The 22,642-nt window shown below is 45.7% G+C and overlaps 1 protein-coding gene across 1 annotated transcript in view; it reads left to right on the forward strand.

The window, feature by feature from the left end:
• Positions 1–22,642, forward strand: part of ylpm1 (YLP motif containing 1) — a 142,627-nt gene that overhangs the window by 53,292 nt on the left and 66,693 nt on the right. The window contains exons 4-5 of the mRNA XM_038774362.1: positions 9,274–9,459; positions 21,074–22,086. Of these exons, the coding sequence (XP_038630290.1) occupies positions 9,274–9,459; positions 21,074–22,086 (1,199 nt within the window). The remainder of the gene's footprint in view (positions 1–9,273; positions 9,460–21,073; positions 22,087–22,642) is intronic.

The raw sequence follows: 22,642 nt of genomic DNA on the forward strand, positions 1-22,642 counted from the left end.
TGTGTGTTGCGCGCGCGCGTGTGTGTGTGTGTGTGTGTGTGCGCTCGTGTACGTACATACGTGTGTGTGTGTACGCAGATGCCGAGGCTGTGTGAGCTTACGTTCAAGGTAATGGGGGAGAGAGGTATCTGGGCATCCAGGTAGCATGGGGATGGGAGCAGCTAAATAAATTGAATTTGGCAAAACTGGTGGAGCAAATGAAGGGAGATTTTGAGAGGTGGGGCGTGCTCCCACAATCGTTGGCAGGACGGGTGCAGTCTGTGAAGGTGGCGATTCTCCCGTTGTTATTTGTGTTCCAGAACCTCCCAATTTTTATTCCAAATATTTTTTATAGGAAGGTTAATGCATTGTGGTGTGGGAGTTTTAATCCCCATGGGTGAAGAACGTGCTGCTAGAGAGGGGACATGGTAGGGTGGTGGGGGGGGGGAGAAATATAGCCATGGTAAGGTAATGGGGATGGGGTCGGTATGGGTGCTGATGGAGGGAGCCTCTTGTATGGACTCACACTTCGGGGCACAGTTGACGGCACCTCGGCCGTTCTCGCCGGCCAGGTACTCCCAAGTCTCATGATGGTGGCGGTCCTGGGGGTGTGGGAACAGTGGTGGGAGCACCTGAGGCTGGAGTGGTGTCGGTTTGGGTTTTGATCTGCGGGAATCATAGGTACTCACCGTGTGGGCTAGACGCGGGGATCGAGCAGTTTGGGGACCTATTCGTTGTGGCAGCTTTTCAAGCTTGGAGAGGCTAGTAGAGGAATATGAGCTCCCCAGTGGGAGTGGGTTCTGGTACTTGCTGGTGAGGGACTATGTGAAGAAGCAGGTGTCATCCTTTCCCAACCTGCTGCCCCCGTGGTTTCAGGACAAGGTGGTGTCGAAAACAGGGGTGGGTGAGGACAGAGTGTTGGATATCTACAAAGAACAGTAGACTGGGAGGGCACCCTGATAGGAGAAGTCAAGTGCAAGTGGGAGGAAGAGCTGAGGCGGGAGTTGGAGGCTGTGGGGGAAGGCTTTGAGGAGAGTGAACCCATCCACTTCTTGTGCGAGACTTAGCCTTATTCCCCAGAGTTCTGTGTCCTTTCTGACTCTGACATTGAAATTGCTAAGGAGGATCAACTTGCCGCCCGTTAAAACCGGGTCTGGGATTTTTCGAGGGTGGAGTAAAATTCCTCTTTGGCTTGTCTGTACCTTCCAATGTTGGGGCCTATACATTGAGGACAGCAGTGCACTGGTTCTGGGCTAGAGTGAGTCGAAAGGGTCATGATGCATTTGTTCATTCTGCAAATGGAGTCTCTGAGAAGGTTTTGATGGAGAAGCCAATCCCGAGGAGGCGGTGATGGTTTAGCTTTCCAGAAAGAGGTGTACCCATCACCTTGTTCCTTGAGGTGGCCTTCGTCTGCCTAGTGTGTCTTGCTTAGTTATAGCAGGTGGCAATTGTGTAATAGCATGGTAATAAGTTTGGCATTATCTTTGCCAACAGAAAAACTTTTGTTCGTTTGGCAACCAACTGTGTTCTGGGTTGATATTTGGTGGTAATTTGACAGACGATGATGTTATATTATTGTTTGCTGCTTCAGTCCCTGCGAATGTTTCTGGAATGTTTAATGCTTAAAGTATAAAAAATATATCCGTGTATACTAGATAGATGGTGGGCAGCACGGTAGCACAGTGGCTAGCACTATTGCTTAACAGCGACAGGGACCTGGGTTTGATTCCCGGTTTGGGTCACTCTCTGTGCGTAGTCTGCATGGGGTTCCCCCGGTGTTCCCATTTCCTCCCACAAGTCTCGAAAGACGTGCTTGTTACGTGAATTGGATATTCTGAATTCTCCCTCAGTGTACCCGAACAGGCACCGTGTTGCGACTATGGGCTTTTCACACTAACTTCATTGCAGTGTGATGTAAGTCTACTTGTGAGACTAATAAAGATCATTAATATTAGTTTTGATAACTTTCATTCTTATCATAAAATCGTAGAATTTACAGTGCAAAAGTAGGCCATTTGGCCCATCGAGTCTGCACCGGACCTTGGAAAGAGCACCCGACTTACGTCCCACTTCACCCTAACCCCACCTAACCTTTTGGACATTAAGGGGCAATTTAACATGGCCAACCAACCTAACCTACAAATCTTTGGACTGTGGGAGGAAACCGGAGCACACGGAAGAAACCCACGCACACATGGGGAGAAAGTGCAAACTCCAGACAGTCATCCGAAGCCGGAATTGAACCCAGGACCCTGGAGCTGTGAGACAGCAGTGCCTGCCACTGTTCCGCAAACATGGTGCTTCTTTCTGCAATTCTCTCCCTCTCTCTTCTGTCTCTTCTCCCCCCTCCCCCCGGTAAATAAATTATAATTTGTTGAACCATTATTTAACTAATAATTGCTTTGAGGAGTAAATTCGTTTAGCTCATCAATTGTGTTTTTTTCTGAATGGAAAATAATATCCGGAGTTATGGGGAAAAGGTGGGGAGTGGGTTGAGTTCAGTTATACCTGTAGAAAGCCAGAACAGACATGATGCGCCGAATTGCTACCTCTCTGCTGCAATTCTTCTAACATTAAGAATGTTAGAGATAGGAGTAGACCATAGGACCTCAACTCTACTTTCTCAGCTACTCCCAATTTCCCTTCATTTCTTACACTTAAATCTCCTTGCCATAAAGGCCACCATGCAATTTGCCATGCTAATTGCTTGGTCCATCTGCATGCTAACTTTGCTGCTTATATAAGTATATCGAAATTCCTCTGGGTATCAACATTTACAATTTTAAGAGCGGTTCGGTGACGCAGCGGTTAACACTGTTGCCTCACGGCGCCGAAGACTCTGGTTTAATCCCGGCTGTGGGTCACTGTCCGTGTGGAATTTGCACATTCTCCCCATGTCTGTGTGGGTCTCACCCCTCCAACCCAAAGATGTGCAGGGTAGGTGGATTCGTCACGCTAAATTGCCCCTTAATTGAGGGGGGGAATAATTGGGTACCCTAAATTTATGTTAAAAGAACATTTAAAAAAAAATTTAAATTCCAATTCTATTCTTGTGACTAAAGTTAATAACCACACACTCACCCACATTCTAGTCCTTGTTGCCCACTCACTTAACCAGTATATGTATTTGCAGCCTCTCTGTGTCCTCCTTACAGCTTCTATCTTGTTTTGTATCATCAGCAAACCTGGATGCATTATTATTCTTGGTTGTTTCATCCAAATTTTTAATATAGGCTGTAAATAGTTGAAGCCCCAGTACTGATCCTTGTGACTCTCTGCTAGTCATAATCTATGAACTTTGAAATGCCCTATTTATCCTACTCTTGCTTCCTATCTGTTAACCAATCTTCTATACATGTTAATATATTGCCCACAATCAATGGCAAGTGCAATAGAAAATGACAGCTGATCTAGGATGTCAAATATCCAGTTTGCACAACTAATATGCACACAGCCATATTCCATATAATCTCTATAGTGCAGAAGGAGGCCATTTGGACCATCAAGTCTGCACAAACCCTCCGAAAGAGCACCACCCTTCTTAGGCCCACCCCTCCGCTCTATCCCTGTAACCCCACTTAACCGTTGGACACTTGGCAATTTACCATGACCAATCTACCTACACTGCACATTTTTGGACTGTGGGAGAAAACCGCAGCCCCCAAAGGAAACCCACGCAGACATGCGGAGAAAGTGCAAACTCCGCACAGACAGTCACCCCAGGTTGGAATCTAACCCGGGACCCTGGTGTTGTGAGGCAGCAGTGCTAACCGCTGTGCCACCGTGTCATCCCGGAAGCATCAATGTTGCATCAATAATACTGGAAATGGTGGACCAATTCATTTATTTTCCTTGCCGTTTGTTAAGGGACCATTATTGATCCTCACTGAGATAATTCAGTACATTACTTCAAATATTGTAATGGGATTTTTTATGCTGACTTGGTCAACATAAAGCTGACATCTCAACAGAAAAATAGATGTTCTTCCTCCTGCCATGCTGGTCACTAGTGCAAGGGTAGATGCAGTGAGTTATCATTCTTGTTGATTCTTACAGGTAATCAGAGCCAGAGAATCACCTGCAATGGTGTCTCTTCCTGCTTCTACACTGTTAGCTCCAGTGTTCCACCCAAAGATCTATCCTTGGCTCCCTCCTATGTTGCCTCATGGTGACATCACCCAAATAAATGCCAGTTACCAAATATAGGCTTGCAACTTCCAGTTCTACCTCACCACCTGCTCGCTTGACTCCTCCACTGTCTCTAAATTGTCAGGCTGCTTATCTGATATCCAATACTGGATGAACAGAAAGTTCCTTCAATTAAATATTGCAAAGACTGAAGCTATTGTCTTTGATCTCTGCCAGAAATTCCACTCCCTGATCAATAGCATCCCTCTTGTAAGGATCCTACTGTTAATCCCAATCTGTCCCTTGTTTTTCCTTTTACTTTCTGGTATTCTGCTATTTCAATTTTTGTTCCTGGATAATTGATGGGACCTATGCCTTTACGATGGACTTCACCTTTAATTTTTTTTTTAAATGGCATTCCAGCAGGATATGCTGTTTGGTCTGACATTTTGTGATGATATGTCTTGATGGACTTGGCTGGCAACCAGTGAGCTGCCCTATAGTTGCCGGGCCATAGCTGATATTCAATGCTGATTGGTGCTGACAATTTTGGAATGTTCCTTCCTCTGTGAGACAGTTTTGCTTTTAGTTTTGTTTTGAACAGAAGCTGGTGGGCCACAGCTTTGATTTCTCTCACCTGATGGGATTATTTCTGACGGTCCAAAGGAAAGATCTTTCTCTCTGTACAGCCAATTTGAGCTGCAAAGAAAATCCAGTCCAGCGCCAGCTGCAGGCAGGGTCAGTTGTTTTAAACCCCTTTTTGAAATTGCATGTGGGGAACTCTGTTTTCCCTCAGTAAAGCTAGAGGACATTCTGGTGAATCCGGAAACCAGTTAAGTTTGAACCACAGGTGGAAACTGGTAAGAAGGCAAGACTGAGAATTTTAAGAATCAGACTGGCCTGAGGCTGTTCTTCTGAGTGAAAGCCCAAGGCAATAAAAATTAAGGTGACTTCCCCAGAGGAAACCTGCAGCCTGGAGGTTCTGACTGAATGCTGCTGCCTGAAGATTCTTGTTGGATTGGATTGGATTGTCACGTGTACCGAGGTACAGTGAAAAGTATTTTTCTGCGAGCAGCTCCACAGATCATTAAGTACATGGGAAGAAAAGGGAATAAAAGAAAACACATAATAGGGCAACACAAGATATGCAATGTAACTACATAAGCACTGGCATCGGATGAAGCAGACAGGGTGTCGTGTTAATGAGGTCAGTCCATAAGAGGGTCGTTTAGGAGTCTGGTGACAGTGGGGAAGAAGCTGTTTTTGAGTCTGTTCGTGCATGTTCTCAGACTTCTGTATCTCCTTCCTGCCCGATGGAAAAAGTTGGAAGAGTGAGTAAGCTGGGTGGGAGGGATCTTTGATTATGCTGCCCGCTTTCCCCAGGCAGCGGGAGGTGTAGATGGAGTCAATGGATGGGAGGCAGGTTTGTGAGATGGACTGGGCGGTATTCACGACTCTCTGAAGTTTCTTGCGGTCCTGGGCTGAGCAGTTGCCATACCAGGCTTTGATGCAGCCCGATAGGATGCTTTCTATGTGCATCTGTAAAAGTTGGTCTGAGTTAATGTGGACACTCCAAATTTCCTTAGTTTCCTGAGAAAGTATAGGCGCTGTTGTGCATTCTTCGTGGTAGCGTCGACGTGGGTGGACCAGGACAGATTTTTGGAGATGTGCACCCCTAGGAATTTGAAACTGCTAACCATCTCCACCTCAGCCCCATTGCTGCTGACAGGGGTGTGTACAGTACTTTGCTTCCTGAAGTCAATGACCAGCTCTTTAGTTTTGCTGGCATTGAGGGAGAAATTGTTGTCGCTACACCACTCCACTAGGTTCTCTATCTCCCTCCTATATTCTGACTCGTTAATCGAGATCCGGCCCACTATGGTCGTATTGTGAGCAAACTTGTAGATGGAGTTGGAACCAAGTTTTGCCACGCAGTCGTGTGTGTACAGGAAGTAGAGTAGGGGGCTAAGTACGCAACCTTGCGGGGCCCCGGTATTGAGGACTATTGTGGAGGAGGTGTTGTTGTTCATTCTTACTGATTGTGGTCTGTTGGTCAGAAAATCGAGGATCCAGTTGCAGAGTGGAGAGCCAAGTCCTAGATTTTGGAGCTTTGATATGAGTTTGGCTGGGATTATGGTGTTGAAGGCGGAGCTGTAGTCAATAAATGGGAGTCTGATGTAGGAGTCCTTGTTTTCGAGATGCTCTAGGGATGAGTGTAGGGCCAGGGAAATGGCGTCAGATGTAGACCGGTTGCAACGGTATGCGAATTGTAGTGGATCAAGGCGTTCTGGGAGTATGGAGGTGATGCGCTTCATGATCAACCTCTCGAAGCACTTCATTACGACTGAAGTCAGGGCCACCGGTCGGTAGTCATTGGGGCACGTTGCCTGGTGCTTCTTTGGTACCGGTATGATGGTGGTCTTCATGAAGCAGGAGGGGACCTCGTAGTGGAGTAGGGACAGATTAAAGATGTCCGCGAACACCTCTGCCAGCTGGTTCACGCATGCTCTGAGTGCATGACCAGGGATCCCGTCCGGGCCCGTCGCCTTCCGAGATTTCGCTTTCAGGAAGGCCGATCTGACTTTGGAAGCTGTGATGGTGGGTATGGGTGAATTATGGGCTGCTGGGGCACTCGACAGCGGATTGTTGGTTACCTGCTCGAACCGAGCATAGAATGCATAGAGTTCATCGGGGAGGGATGCGCTGCTGCCAGAGATACTGCTCGGCTTCGCTTTGTAGCCCGTTGACAATTGTTGACAATCCAGTCGGCTGTTTTCAATCACTCCCATGTCCTGGAAGGACAGCCTACTGCTGCAATGACTTCAACATCCAAAGCCAGGACACTCATCTTCCATTTCATACTGCAATTCCTATTATTTTTGCCCCTCCCCCTCCCTCTGTGTATGTGTCTGACTTCTGCTTGTTCCGGTAAAGGATGGGATGGTAAAGGGGGGGGCGGGGGCAGTAGTAGATTAACTGGCCGTTATTCTACTATAAGTATTGCATGTCTCATCTCTATTTTTGTTGCAAATAAACAGTTGCTGTGTTTCATTTACAAATCTGTGCCTGTAAGTCATTGGAGCAGTCAAGGGCCAAAGACCTCAGAACCTTAGTATGAATTATTGGTTAATTGACTTATGTTGGGACTCCAGATTCTGTAGGCTGGAATCGACCACGTACTAACCCAGGGTGTCATAATACTCTCCTTGGCCACTCTCTCGGGTTGAACCAAACTGTTTGCAACCGTGGTGTCATTTTTGATCTTATGATGAACTCCAACCTCAGGATCACCAGGATTGTTAATTGCTACGATCTCTGTGTCGTCACCTGACTCCACCGCCTGATTCAGCTCAACTGCTGCTGAAAACCTCATTCTGCCTTTGTTAGCTTTAGACATTACTTTAGACTAAGGCACCTGTGGCTGGCCTCTCGCATTCTACCCTTTGCAAACGTGAGATCATCCAAAGCTCTGCTGCCCATGTTTATGTTTGCACCAAGTCCTGCATGCTCATCACTCCTTTATTTGCTTTTCTACATTGGCTCTTTGTAATGCAATGCCTCAATTTTAAAAGTTTTATCCTTGTTTTAAAATTGCCATGCCACTCTCTATCTCTATCTCCTCCAGATCCACCATCCTCGAAGATCCGCAAAGATATCTTCACTCCTCTAATACCTTTTACGCATTCCTGATTTTAATCACTCCATTGTTGGTGGCTGCGTCTTGAGCTTCCTGGACCCTGAGCTGTGGAATTCCTTCTGTCAACCTTTCTGTCTCTAATTCACTTTCTTCATTGATGACATTCCTTAGTACCTACCTTTGGCTAAACCTTTGGTCATCTGCCTTATTTTTCCTTATGTGGCTTGGGATATTTTATTATGTCTGAGGTGCTATATACATATTGTTACTGATCCTTTTGACCATGTAGTTTTAAAACGATGTGTTCTGTCCACCAGTATCCCTTTCCACGAGTCCTTCAGGTCAACTGTTTTCCTCCGTGTTTGCTCTTTATTTCATTATTTTAAGAGAGCAATTCAAAATTAATCCCGTTGCTTTTATCCCACAACCCCACACTGCTATGTATTTCATTCACAGCAAACGCAACTTAGCACTACTAACATAATGTAAAGTCCAAAGATGCTTCCTCGGAACATTAAAGAAAACGTAGTGTGGCATTTTTTAAAAAAATAATTCAGTCGATGTGGAGTTCGAGAGCCAGAGTGATGTAGGAAGGGAATTCTAGAGCTTGGGGCCTAAGTCACTGACAACATGGTTCCCAATTGTGGAGCGATTATCATTAGGAATGGACAAGAGGGCAGAATTAGAGAGGAGAATTAGAGGGACATAGATATCGTGGAAGGTTGTGGGGTTGGAGGAGATTACAGCAATAGAGAGGGCAAGGCCATGGTGCAATTTGAAAATGAGGATCAGAATTTAAAATCGTGCAATGAAGGTTGGTTGGAAAGTTTTCCTAGTCTGTTGTAACTAAGATTGTTAACAACAGGTGATTGGGAATATGGGAACATTGGCTTTTATTTTGCCCACCTTTTACTAATGTCCTGAAACCAGTTTTAGTGCCGCTACTGTTCCCCCGTTGCCACGTTGGTGAGATCGGACCTGTAAAATTCTTGATCTATTATATATAGCTCAGTTACCCATGGTCTATACTCCTGGAACTGGAACAGAATAACCATTTAACATATTCAATAGATGTTCCTAGAACTAACCTTAAATATTATTAGAATCATAGAATCTACGGCATGGAGACGATCCCTTTGTCCCAAACTGGTCCAAGCCAACCAAAAAGCTCAACGTTTTTAATCCATTTTACATCTGCAATATTTTTTTTAATTAATTAAAAAATTTGCAGTGTGTTCATCAAGCTGAAGACAGCTTTCATGTTTTTAAAGTGAGAGCAAATTAGAGCTCTATTTCTGCAATATAGTGAGAGCATAAGTTCTTACAATAAAGTTCTGGAAGCCAATTAAATTCGTATATTAAGTCATGTGTTTCGGGAGGCATCAAGATCTTTATTCTAAATTTTCTGTGATTCTCAACTATGTCAGAACTTAAAAGCCATACCAATAGTAGACAAAGAATTTGCAGTTTCAGTGAAATGTGACTTGCAAAACACTTACTACTCTTACATATTGTGAATGTTCTTTCAGCCTACAATCCAGCCTCCAGAAGATCCAGAGGAAGCAGAGAGATTACAGCTGTTACAGGCAGCAGCAGCTCAATGGCAGCAACAACGCATAGAATACCAGCAGCAGAATATGATGCAACAACATAATCAACTTCAGCAACTTCTACAACAGTACCAGCAGTTGATGCAACAAATACAACACGTACAGGTTTGTACCATCATAGCTATATCGTTGTATCTGGGAGTGTTGTGGTGAAATCATCTTCTTGACCTATTTATTGTTTAAGTAAGCATTGCAATGTTTTGACAACATAGCATAAAGGAGCAAAATACTGTGGATGCTGGAATCTGAAAGAAGAACAGAGGATGCTGGAAAAACTCAGCAGTCTGCAAGCATCTGTCATGGGATAGATATTTATCTCCCGATAGATGCTGACAGACCTGCTGAGTTTTGCCAGCGTCCTCTGTTCTTATAGAAGTGGCCACAGTAAGAAGTCTTACACCAACAGGTTTGTTTCGAATCACTAGCTTTCGGAGCACAGCTCCTTCATCAGGTGAGTAAAGAGGTGGGCTCCACAACCACATACATGGTTGCTCACCACAGTCTTGCGTCTGTGGTGAGCAAAACATTGGAAAGAATTCTGAGAAATGGGATTTATGATTATTTATGATTAAAGATAGTCAGCATGGCTTTGTGAGGGGCAGGTTATGCCTCATAAGCCTCATTGAATTCTTTGAGAATGTGACAAGACACATTGATGAAGGTCAGGCAGTGGATGTGGTGTATATGGATTTCAGTAAGGAATTTGATACGGTTCCCCATAGTATGCTCATTCAGAAAGTTTGGGGGGCATGGGACACAGGGAAATTTGGCTGTGTGAATACAGAATTGACTGGCCGAAAGAAGGTAGCGAGTGATAGTGGATGGAAAGTATTCCGCCTGGAGGTCGGTGACCAGTGGTGTCCCGTATGGATCTGTTCTGGGACCTCTGCTGTGGTTTTTATAAATGACTTCGATGAGGAAGTTGAAGGGTGGGCTAGTAAGTTTGTCGATGACGCAAAGGTTGGTGGGGTTGTAGATAGTGTCCGGGGTTGTAGATAGTGTCCAGGGCTGTTGCAGGTTACAACCGGGCATTGACAGGATGCAGAGCCTGGCTGAGAAGTGGCAGATGGAGTTCAACCTTTATAAATGTGAAGTGATTAATTCTGGAAGGTTGAGGGTAGCACGGTGGCGCAGAGAGTTAGCCCTGCTGCCTCACGGCGCCCACGTCCCAGGCTCGATCCCGGCTCTGGATCACTGTCCGTGTGGAGTTTGCACATTCTCCCCATGTTTGCGTGAGTTTCGCCTCCACAACCCAAAGATATGCAGGCTAGGTGGATTGGCCACGCTAAATTGCCCCTTAATTGGAAATGAATTGGGTACTCTAAATTTATATAAATATTAAAAAACAAATTTTGGAAGGTCATATTTAAATGCTGAATACAGGGTTAAAGGCAGGATTCTTGGAAGTGAGCAGGAACAGAGGGATCTTGGGGTCCACATATATAGATCCCTAAAAGTTGCCACCCAGGTTGATAGGGTTATTAAGAAGGCGTATGGTGTGTTGGCTTTCATTAACAGGGGATTGAGTTTAAGAGCCGTGAGGTTTGGCTGCAGCTTTATAAAACCTTGGTTTGACAACACTTGGAATATTGTGTCTAGTTGTGGTCGCCTCATTATAGGAAGGATGCAGATGCTTTGGAGAGGGTGTAGAGGAGATTTACGAGGATGCTGCCTGGACTGGAGGGCATGTCTTATGAAGAAAGGTTGAGGGAGCTAGGGCTTTTCTCACTGGAGCGAAGAAGGAAGAGAGGTGACTTGATAGAGGTGTACAAGGTGATGAGGGGCATGGATGGAGTGGATAGCCAGAGCTTTTCCCCAGGGGACATAATTTTAATGTGATTGGAGGAAAGAATGGGGAGATGTCAGGGGTAGGTTCTTTACACAGAGAGTGGTGGGAGCGTGGAATACACTGCCAGCAGAGGTGGTGGAGTTAGTCATTAGGGACTCTTGGACAGGTACATGACAGTATTAAATTGAAGGGGTGTTGTTTAGGTTGATCTTAATTTAGGATAAATGGTTGGCACACCATCGTGGGTTGAAGGGCCTGTACTGTGCTGTACTGTTCTATATATAGACAAAGTCAATGATGCAAGATGATAGTTTGAATGCGAGTATTTGCAGATAATTAAGCCTTTACAGGTCCAGATGGAGCGACTGGAGAGAAGGATAATCACAGTTTAAAGAGGTGTGAATTGTCTCAAGCCAGGACAATTGGTAGGATTTTGCAAGCTCGGGTCAGATGGTGGGGTTGAATGTAACGAGATATGAATCCAAGATCCTGGTTGAGGCCATAATCATGCGTGCGGAACGTGACTATCAGTTTCTGCTCGGCTATTCTGCGTTGTCGTGCGTCCTAAAGGCCACTTGGAGAACGCTTACCCGAAGATCAGAGGCTGAATGCCCTTGACTGCTTAAGTGTTCCCCGACTGGAAGGGAAAACTCCTGCCTGCCGATTGTTGCACGATTTACGTTCATCTATTGTTGCAGAGTCTCGCCAATGTATTACGCCTTGGTACATCCTTTCCTGCAGCGTATGAGAGAGACAATGTTGGCTGAGTCGCACGAGTATGTACAGCATACCTGGTGGGAGGTGGTATCACGTGTAATGATGGTATCCATATCGATGATCTGGCACAGATTGCAGCGGTTGCCATGTCAGGGTTGTGTGGTGTTGTGTTCGCTGTTCTCCTGAAGTCTGGGTAGTTTGCTGCAAACAGTGATCTTTTTGAGGTTGCGCGGTTGTTTGAAGGCAAGTAGTGGCGGTGTGGGGATGGCCTTGGCAAGATGTTCGTCTTCATCGATGACATTGAAGGCTGCTAAGACGACGTCGTAGTTTCCCCGCACCGGTGCAGTACTGGACTACAAAGGGTACTCAGAGGGCAGCAGAGCAGAGCTTCTGATTGGCTGTTCCGGGGAGATTTGCATACGTGCAGTGCGGTCAGCGTAAGTTGAAGGTGCACCTGCATCAGTGACCCGAGGAGTTCGACGGAAGGTGAGCATCCAGCAGAGGGCAGCAGAGCAGAGCTTCTGATTGGCTGTTCCGGGGAGATTTGCATACGTGCAGTGCGGTCAGCGTAAGTTGAAGGTGCACCTGCATCAGTGACCCGAGGAGTTCGACGGAAGGTGAGCATCCAGCAGAGGGCAGCAGAGCAGAGCTTCTGTTTGGCTGTTCCGGGGAGATTTGCATACGTGCAGTGCGGTCAGCGTAAGTTGAAGGTGCACCTGCATCAGTGACCCGAGGAGTTCGACGGAAGGTGAGCATCCAGCAGAGGGCAGCAGAGCAGAGCTTCTGATTGGCTGTTCCGGGGAGATTTGCATACGTGCAGTGCGGTCAGCGTAAGTTGAAGGTGCACCTGCATCAGTGACCCGAGGAGTTCGAAGGAAGGTGAGCATCCAGCAGAGGGCAGCAGAGCAGAGCTTCTGATTGGCTGTTCCGGGGAGATTTGCATACGTGCAGTGCGGTCAGCGTAAGTTGAAGGTGGTTTGTGAAGGGGCTGTTCTCGAGTGACAGCTTGCTAAACTAACAAGCTTTTTATTTTTTTATTTTTCAGTTGTTGGGAAGTTAGTCCAGTGGGAATGGAGGCTAGGGCAGTTGAATGTTCCTCCTGCAGAATGTGGGAGGAAAGGGTCACCTCTAGTATCCCTTCTGACTACATCTGCGGGAAGTGCACCCAACTCCAGCTCCTCGAGAGCCGCATTAGGGACCTGGAGCTGGAGCTGGATGAACTTCGGATCATTCGGGAGGCGGAGGAGGTTATTGAGAGGAGTTATAGGGAGGTAGTCACACCTCAGGTAAAAGAAGAAAGTAGATGGGTTACCGTCAGGGGAGGGAGAGGGAACCGGCAGGCAGTGCAGGGATCCCCTGTGGTCGTTCCCCTCTATAACAAGTATACCGTTTTGGATATTGTTGCGGGGAACGACTTACCAGGGGTAAGCAATAGGGCGCAGGTCTCTGGCACAGAGTCTGTCCCTGTTGCTCAGACGGGAAGGGAGAAGAGGAACAGAGCACTTGTCATTGGGGACTCCATAGTTAGAGGAACAGACAGGAGGTTCTGTGGGAACGAAAGAGACTCACGGTTGGTATGTTGCCTCCCAGGTGCCAGGGTTCGTGATGTCTCTGATCGTGTTTTTGGGATCCTTAAGGGGGAGGGGGAGCAGCCCCAAGTCGTGGTCCACATAGGTACCAACGACATAGGTAGGAAGAGAGATGGGGATTTGAGACAGAAATTCAGGGAGCTAGGGTGGAAGCTGAGAGCTAGAACAAACAGAGTTGTTATCTCTGGGTTGTTACCCGTGCCACGTGCTAGCGAAGTGAGAAATAAGGAGAGAGAGGAGTTGAACACGTGGCTACAGGGATGGTGCAGGAGGGAGGGTTTTGGTTTCCTGGATAATTGGGGCTCATTCTGGGGTAGGTGGGACCTCTACAAACAGGATGGTCTTCACCTGAACCAGAGGGGTACCAATATCCTGGGGGGGAGATTTGCTAGTGCTCTTCGGGGGGGTTTAAACTAATTCAGCAGGGGGATGGGAACCTAAAATGTAGTCCCAGTGTACAGGATGTTGAGAGTAGTGAGGTCAGGGATAGGGTTAAAAGTTCGAAAGAGGGCACCGGCAAGCAGGACGCTGGTTTGAAGTGTGTCTACTTCAACGCCAGGAGCATCCGGAATAAGGTGGGTGAGCTTGCAGCATGGGTTGGTACCTGGGATCTCGATGTTGTGGCGATTTCGGAGACATGGGTAGAGCAGGGACAGGAATGGTTGTTGCAGGTTCCAGGATTTAGATGTTTCTGTAAGAACAGAGAAGATGGTAAAAGAGGGGGGGGTGTGGCATTGTTAATCAAGGAAAGTATTACGGCGGTAGAAAGGACGCTTGAGGACTCGTCTACTGAGGCAGTATGGGCCGAGGTTAGGAACAGTAGAGGAGAGGTCACCCTGTTGGGAGTTGTCTATAGACCTCCGAATAGTCCCAGAGATGTCGAGGAAAGGATTGCAAAGATGATTCTTGACAGGAGCGAGAGTAACAGGGTAGTTGTTATGGGGGACTTTAACTTTCCAAATATTGACTGGAAATACTATAGTTCGAGTACTATAGATGGGTCAGTTTTTGTGCAGTGTGTGCAGGAGGGTTTTCTGACACAGTATGTAGACAGACCAACAAGGGGCGAGGCCACATTGGATTTGGTACTGGGTAATGAACCCGGCCAGGTGTTAGATTTAGATGTAGGTGAGCACTTTGGTGATAGTGATCACAACTCGGTTATGTTTACTTTAGCAATGGGCAGGGATAGGTATATACCGCAAGGCAAGAATTATAGCTGGGGGAAAGGCAATTATGATGCTATTCGGCAAGATTTAGGAGGTATAGGATGGGGAAGGAAACTGCAGGGGATGGGTACAATCGAAATGTGGAGCTTTTTCAAGGAACAGCTACTGCGTGTCCTTGATAAGTATGTACCTGTCAGGCAGGGAGGAAGTTGTCGAGCAAGGGAGCCGTGGTTTACTAAGGAAGTTGAAGCACTTGTCAAGAGGAAGAAGAAGGCTTATGTTAGGATGAGACATGAAGGCTCAGTTAGGGCACTTGAGAGTTACAAGTTAGCCAGGAAGGACCTAAAGGGAGAGTTAAGAAGAGCGAGGAGAGGACACGAAAAGTCGTTGGCGGATAGGATCAAGGAAAACCCTAAGGCTTTCTATAGGTATATCAGGAACAAAAGAATGACTCGAGTAAGATTAGGGCCAATCAAGGATAGTAGTGGAAAGTTGTGTGTGGAATCAGAGGAGATAGGGGAAGCATTAAATGGATATTTTTCGTCAGTGTTTACACTGGAGAAAGACAATGTTGTCGAGGAGAACACTCGGGTTCAGTCGACCAGGCTAGATGGAATTGAGGTTCAAAAGGAGGAGGTGTTAGCAATTTTAGAAAATGTCAAAATAGATAAGTCCCCTGGGCCAGATGGGATTTATCCTAGGATTCTCTGGGAAGCCAGGGAGGAGATTGCAGAGCCTTTGTCCTTGATATTTATGTCGTCTTTGTCGACAGGAATAGTGCCGGAAGACTGGAGGATAGCAAATGTTGTCCCCTTGTTCAAGAAGGGGAGTAGAGACAACCCTGGTAATTATAGACCTGTGAGCCTTACTTCGGTTGTGGGTAAAATGTTGGAAAAGGTTATAAGAGATAGGGTTATAATCATCTTGAAAAGAACAAGTTGATTAGCGATACTCAACACGGTTTTGTGAAGGGTAGGTCATGTCTCACAAACCTTATTGAGTTTTTTGAGAAGGTGACCAAACAGGTGGATCAGGGTAAAGCTGTTGATGTGGTGTATATGGATTTCAGTAAGGCGTTTGATAAGGTTCCCCACGGTAGGCTATTGCAGAAAATAAGGAAGTATGGAATTGAAGGTGATTTAGCGGTTTGGATCAGTAATTGGCTAGCTGAAAGAAGACAGAGGGTGGTGGTTGATGGCAAATGTTCATCCTGGAGTTCAGTTACTAGTGGTGTACCGCAAGGATCTGTTTTGGGGCCACTGCTGTTTGTCATTTTTATAAATGACCTGGAAGAGGGTGTAGAAGGATGGGTTAGTAAATTTGCAGATGACACGAAGGTCGGTGGAGTTGTGGATAGTGCTGAAGGATGTTATAGGATACAGAGGGACATAGATAAGCTGCAGAGCTGGGCTGAGAGGTGGCAGATGGAGTTTAATGCGGAAAAGTGTGAGGTGGTTCACTTTGGAAGGAGTAACAGGAATGCAGAGTACTGGGCTAATGGCAAGATTCTTGGTAGTGTAGACGAACAGAGAGATCTCGGCATCCAGGTACATAAATCCTTGAAAGTTGCCACCCAGGTTAATAGGGCTGTTAAGAAGGCATATGGTGTGCTAGCCTTTATAAGCAGGGGGATTGAGTTTCGGAACCACAGGGTCATGCTGCAGCTGTACATAACTCTGGTGCGGCCACACCTGGAGTACTGCGTGCAGTTCTGGTCACCACATTATAGGAAGGATGTGGAAGCTTTGGAAAGGGTTCAGAGGAGATTTACTAGGATGTTGCCTGGTATGGAGGGAAGGTCTTACGAGGAAAGGCTCAGGGAATTGAGGTTGTTTTCGTTAGAGAGGAGAAGGCTGAGAGGTGACTTAATAGAGACATATAAGATAGTCAGAGGGTTAGATAGGGTGGACAGTGAGAGTCTTTTTCCTTGGATGGTGATGACCAACACGAGGGGACATAGCTTTAAATTGAGGGGTGATAGATATAGGACAGATGTCAGAGGCAGTTTCTTTACTCAGAGAGTAGTAGGGGTGTGGAACGCCCTGCCTGCAACAGTAGTAGACTCGCCAACTTTAAGGGCATTTAAGTGGTCACTGGATAGACATATGGATGAAAATGGAATAGTGTAGGTCAGATAGGCTTCAGATGGTTTCACAGGTCGGCGCAACATCGAGGGCCGAAGGGCCCGTACTGCGCTGTAGTGTTCTATGTTCTATGTTCTATGTGCTGTGTTTGTCTTCTGAGGAGGTCAGTGCAGTTTTTTCTGTGGCGCTTTGGAACTGTTGATCGATGAGTCGAGCGCCATATCCCGTTCTTACAAGGGCATCTTTCAGCGTCTGTAGAAGGCTGTTATGTACCTCCTCATCTGAGCAGATCCTGTGTATACGGTAGGCTTGTCCATAGAGGATGGCTTCTTTATTGTTTTCAGGATGGAAGCTGGAGAAGTGGAGCATCATGAGTTATCCGTGGGCTTGCGGTAAAGCGAAGTGCTGAGGTGACCTTCCTTGATGGAGATCTTGGCGAACATCTTGCTCAGGCCATCCCCACACTCCCACTACTTGCCTAACTTTAACCTGGTGTTGCAAGACTTCTTATTGTCCAATGCCGGCATCTTCACCTTATAGGTATGATCTGTTGGTTCTGAGACTAGAGGGATATTTTGATCTGGCTTGGATCATTTTTTTCCATAGAAGATTGGTGTTTATTACTTTAGATCTTAAATGATGACACCATTTTTAATGGAGTCTCCTTCATTAATTAAATATTCCAACATTGAGCTTCATAAATATTCAACAATATCTTAATATTACATCAGAATGTTTGTTTTTGTTCTATTTTATAATTTGCCCCATCTCCTAATCTCTTCTGTTATGCATCTTTTATTGACTGCAAGGATCACTTAAAGGTCTCCCAAACCTGTTCATGCATGTTCTCAGACTTTTGTATCTACTGCCCTCTGGAAGAAGTTGGAAGAGTGAGTAAGCCGGGTGGGAGGGGTCTTTGATTATGCTGCCCTCTTTCCCAAGGCAGCGGGAGGTGTAGACAGTCAATGGATGGGAGGTGGGTTCGCATGATGGACTGGGCTGTTTTCACAGCTCTCTGAAGTTTGTTCTGGTCTTGCGCCAAGCAGTTGCCATACCAGGCTGTGAAGCAGCCAGATAGGATGCTTTCTATGGTGCACCTGTAAAAGTTGGTAAGAGTCAATGTGGATATGCCGAATTTCCTTAGTTTCCTGAGGAAGTACAGGTGCTGTTTTGCTTTCCTGGTTGTCACGTCGACGTGGGTAGACCAGGTCAGATATTTGGTGATGTGCACACCTAGGAACTTGAAGCTGTCAACCATCTCCACCTCGGCCCTGTTTATGCAGGCAGGGGTGTGTACAATACTTTGCTTCCTGAAGTCAATTAGCAGCTCTTTAGCTTTGCTGACATTAAGGAAGCGATTGTTGTCGTTACACCACTCCATTAGGTTCTCTATCTCCCTCCTGTATTCTGACTCATTGTTATTTGAGATCAGACCCACTACCGTCGTGTCGTCAGCAAACTTGTAGATGGAGTTGGAGCCAAATTTTGGCACGCAGTCGTGTGTGTATACGGAGTATATTAGGCGGCTAAGTACGCAGCCTTGTGGGGCCCAGTATTTACGACTATCGTGGAGGAGGTGTTGTTGTTTATCATTACTGATTGTGGCCTATTGATCTGAAAGTTGAGGATCGAGTTGCAGAGTGGAGAGCCAAGTCCTAGTTTTGGAGCTTTGATATAGGCTTGGCTGGGATTATGGTGTTGAAGGCAGAGCTGTAGTCAATAAATAGGAGTCTGATGTCGGAGTCCTTGTTACCGAGGTGCCCAGGGAGATGGCATCTGCTGTAGACGGGTTGTAGCGGCATGCGAATTGCGGTGGATCTAGGCATTCTGGGATTATGGAATTGATGTGCCTCATGACCAATCTCAAAGCAATTCATTACGATTGATGTCAAGGCCACCGGACGATAGTCATTGAGGCACGTTGCCTGGTTCTTCTTTGGCACCGGTATGATGGTGGTCTTGTTGAAGCAGGTGGGGACCTCGGGACAAAGTAGGGAAAGGTTGAAGATGTCTGTGAACACATCTGCCAGCTGGTTGAAATGCCGTGTGTGACTGCACTGATTTATAGTTTTCTAAGGGATCTTTGTAAACTTTGAATTTGAAATTTTAAGATTGGTTCCTCGACGTGACTCTAAGCATTCTAATTAAGTGTCCATAAGATACAGGTGATAATTGAAGCCTGCAAAATTGAACTGAATGGTTTTTTGTTGAATTTTGGAAAAAGACGGGTGGCACGTTGTGCAGTGGTTAGCACTGAGACTACTGCACTGAGGGCCTGTGTTTGAATCCCAGCCCTGAGTCACTGTCCGTGTGGAGGTTGCACATTCTCCCCATGTCTGCGTGGGTTTCACCCCCACAACCCAAAGATGTGCAGGTTAGGTGGATTGGCCGCACTAAATTGCCCCTTAATTGAAAAAAAAATAATTGGGTATTCTAAATTTATATATATATATTTTTTAAATTTGGAAAAGGAACTCCATTCACAGCTTCAGTCGCTCATAATTATTCATCAATAGAATGCTTAAATTTTCTACTTGTCATTAAACCCCATAAAATAAGCAGGTGATAACATGTGGCCAATGCATTTTTAGTATAGAGAATCATGATGTATTGTGGTAGAAGTAATTATCTAAATTAAATGGTACAATTTTCAAGGGGGTACAGGGCAGTACCCTGAGACCTGGAGGTATGCATACGCAAATCTTTGACCAGTTTTTAAAAAATAACGTGAGATTCTTGGTTTCCTAAATAGAGGCATTGACTGCAAACCCAAAGAAGTTATGCTAAACCTTTATAAATTACTGATGAACCCCAGCTGAAGTAAACCTCGAAAGTAGTAATCTGTGGAATAAACGTGGTGACAGGCGTCAGTGATAACAGAAGTCGGCAGGCGAATGTGTGGCAAGGGAAATGCTACAGGAGGGCATTAGATTCCTGGGGCATTGGGACCAGCTCTGTGGGAGGTGGGACCCACAAGTTGGTAGTACCTGAAAAGGGCTGGGGCCAACATCACAGCAGGGATGTGTGCTAGCACGTTTGGGAAGTGTTTAAACTGGGCTGGGAAATGGGAACCTGAGCATAGGATCAGAAGGGAGATGAGCAAAGCTGAAAATGGAAGACAGGAAATTAGTAATCAAGTATGGAAGACAGAGAAAGCAAAGGCTTGAAAAACAGCAAGAAGGTAGTTTATTCAAAGCTTAGTGGGACAAACTAATGTGACAAATCTAATGATTAAGGCAGACGGGTTGAGGGCAGAGATGAATGCTTGGAAATACGATATTGATATTGCTGAAATGGCAGCTCAACATTCCTGATTGCAGAACTTTTGAGAGTTTATGAAGCACATTTTTTTAACGAGCGGGAGTTTACATTATTAAAGAAGCAATCACAGCTGCGAGGAAAGATGATTTGCTGGAGGAATCATCAAAATAGACCATTTGGGGCTGACATTGCCCAAATGTGTTCACATTATAGATTATATATTGCTGGTTATAGAAACATAGAAAATAGGAGCAGGAGGAGGCCATTCAGCCTTCAAGCCCGCTCCGCCATTCATTATGATCATGGCTGATCATCCAACTCAATAGGTTACTCCCACGCCCATATCCTTTCTTCCCCTTTGCCCTAAGAGCTCTATCTTACTGCTTCTTGAAAATATACAATGTTTTGGCCTGAACTGCTCCTGTGGTTTCTGATTCCACAGGCTCACCACTCTCTGGGTGAAGAAATGTACCCTCATCTCTGTGCTAAATGTTCTACCCCATATCCTCAGGCTGTGACCACTGTCTCTGGACATCCCCACCATCGGAAATGTAATTCCTTGATCTGCCCTGTGTAATCCTGTTCGACGTTTATAGGTTTCTATGGGATACCCCTTATTCTTCTGAGCTCCAGCAAATACAATCCTAACCGATTCAATCTCTCCTCATACGTCAGTCTCGCCATCCCAGGAATCAGTCTGGTGAATCTTCGCTGCACTTCCTCTAGAGCAAGAACTATAAAGCAAGATACAAAAGAGCCCCAAACAGTCAGACGAGGATAAGCCAAATATATGGGCAAGTGACAGAGGAATGCAGAAACAGTAGTCGTGGTTTTCAGCTACCCTAATTCAGACAATTAACCAGAGTTAAACTATGTACTTGTCCAAAATATTTGTGTTTGATAAGCTTCTGATGTGATTATTAAAATACTAGGTTTTTCAGGGCAAGTCAGCTTTGCAGATATCTTGGTCAGTATTCTTTATGGTGATCAGTGTTCAGCATCTACACTAACTTTCACAGAGCAAAAATGTTTTTAAGTGGAGGAACAAAATGTCAAAAGTCTTATGTGAATAATAAGACTTAATTGTCATGCATTTCTTTCTTTTTTTAGTCAATGCCTCTGGAGATTCAGCTGAGACACCTAGAGATGCAGCAGCAACAATTTATTTCTTTGTATCAAGAATGGCAGCGACAGTTTCAGATTTGGAAGGCACAGCTCCAAGCCTATCCCAACAAAGACCAGCTCCAACAATATGAAACTCAGTGGAATCAATGGCAAGAGCAAATGGTATCCACAAACCATCACTTCCATGAAAGGGTGGATGCTCTCAGAAATGTTCAACAGCAATACATGAACAGTCAGTCCCAGAGTTATTTAGGAACTCCGCCAAGCGGGGTGATGTCTCAAGCTCCACCGCTGCCTCCAGCGCCACCTGTGGGATTGCCCCCAACACCACCAATGACTGGTTCTTCTGTAACTTCAACACAAGGAGTGGAAAGCTCCCCTGCCGACCCATCATCTTCAGAACCAAAAAGTCCGCCTGTCTCCTGGACGCCTGCTCTGATGTCTCAGGCCCCACCATCATTATCGCAAGCCCCACCACCGGTAACTCAAGCACCTCCGCCAATGACAATGATGCCTCCGCCGATAACTGTGCCACCTCCACCAATGAATCTGCCTCCTCCACTGATGACTGTGCCTCCTCCACCGATAACTCTGCCTCCTCCATCGGTCTCTATGGCTCCTCCTCCAGTCTCTCTGGTCTCTCTAGCCCCTCCTCCGGTCTCTATGGCCCCTCCTCCGGTCTCTATGGCCCCTCCTCTGGTCTCTATGGCCCCTCCTCCAGTCTCTCTGGCCCCTCCACCGGTCACGCAAACCCCTCCACCAGTGACTCAAACCTCTACGCATGTTTCTCAAGGCCCTCCGTCCGCATACAAGCCTGCTATTCCAGTTTCTCAGAACACTACAGTTACCACAGAACAGAAGAGGCCCTTGATTCCAACACCACATGCTGAAGTAAAGGTGTCTTCTTCAAGTTTAACACCACGCGATAATCGATTTGGGATAAAACCATCTGAACCATCCAAAAGTGGACGGTGGTCTGAAGACTTCAGAACTTCAAGGTAATTAAAATTTGTTATGTGTATGCATATAAAAAGGAGCTGGTTGTTCTTGTGCAAACAGAACACTCAATTTTAAATAGAGTACGGTGTGTTATGATCCCAGTTAATATAATAACCGGGCGGGAAGATCCTAGAATGAAACCCTTGACTCAAAATACCGTCACTTTCACTTTTATGGAATGTGGAGGAACGGAGGCACAGGATCACTAATTAGTTTCAACAAGGGAAAAAACTTTTATTAAATGTAGAAAAGGTTAGATTATAACATACTATTCTTACCCAGCCCTTAATTTAAATTCACACAGATTCACAGATTTAAAGATTAACATGGATTACAAAGCATATCTTAAACTACAATTGTCTCATGAACACAAAAAGTCCCTTTTACGAACACAAGATGATTATTCGCTCTGGACCCAAGTTAATGTCTGTAGTTTTCTTCTCCGAATCCTCCAGATGATTGTGACATGAGAACTTCCAAACTCCACCCCCAAAAACACACTTTAAGTTCTTCTGTCATAATTATGCTTTCCCATGGCAGTTGCATTTCGAAATC

This window comes from Scyliorhinus canicula, chromosome 2 (assembly GCF_902713615.1).
Source record: "Scyliorhinus canicula chromosome 2, sScyCan1.1, whole genome shotgun sequence".
Classification (NCBI taxonomy): Eukaryota; Metazoa; Chordata; class Chondrichthyes; order Carcharhiniformes; family Scyliorhinidae; genus Scyliorhinus; species Scyliorhinus canicula.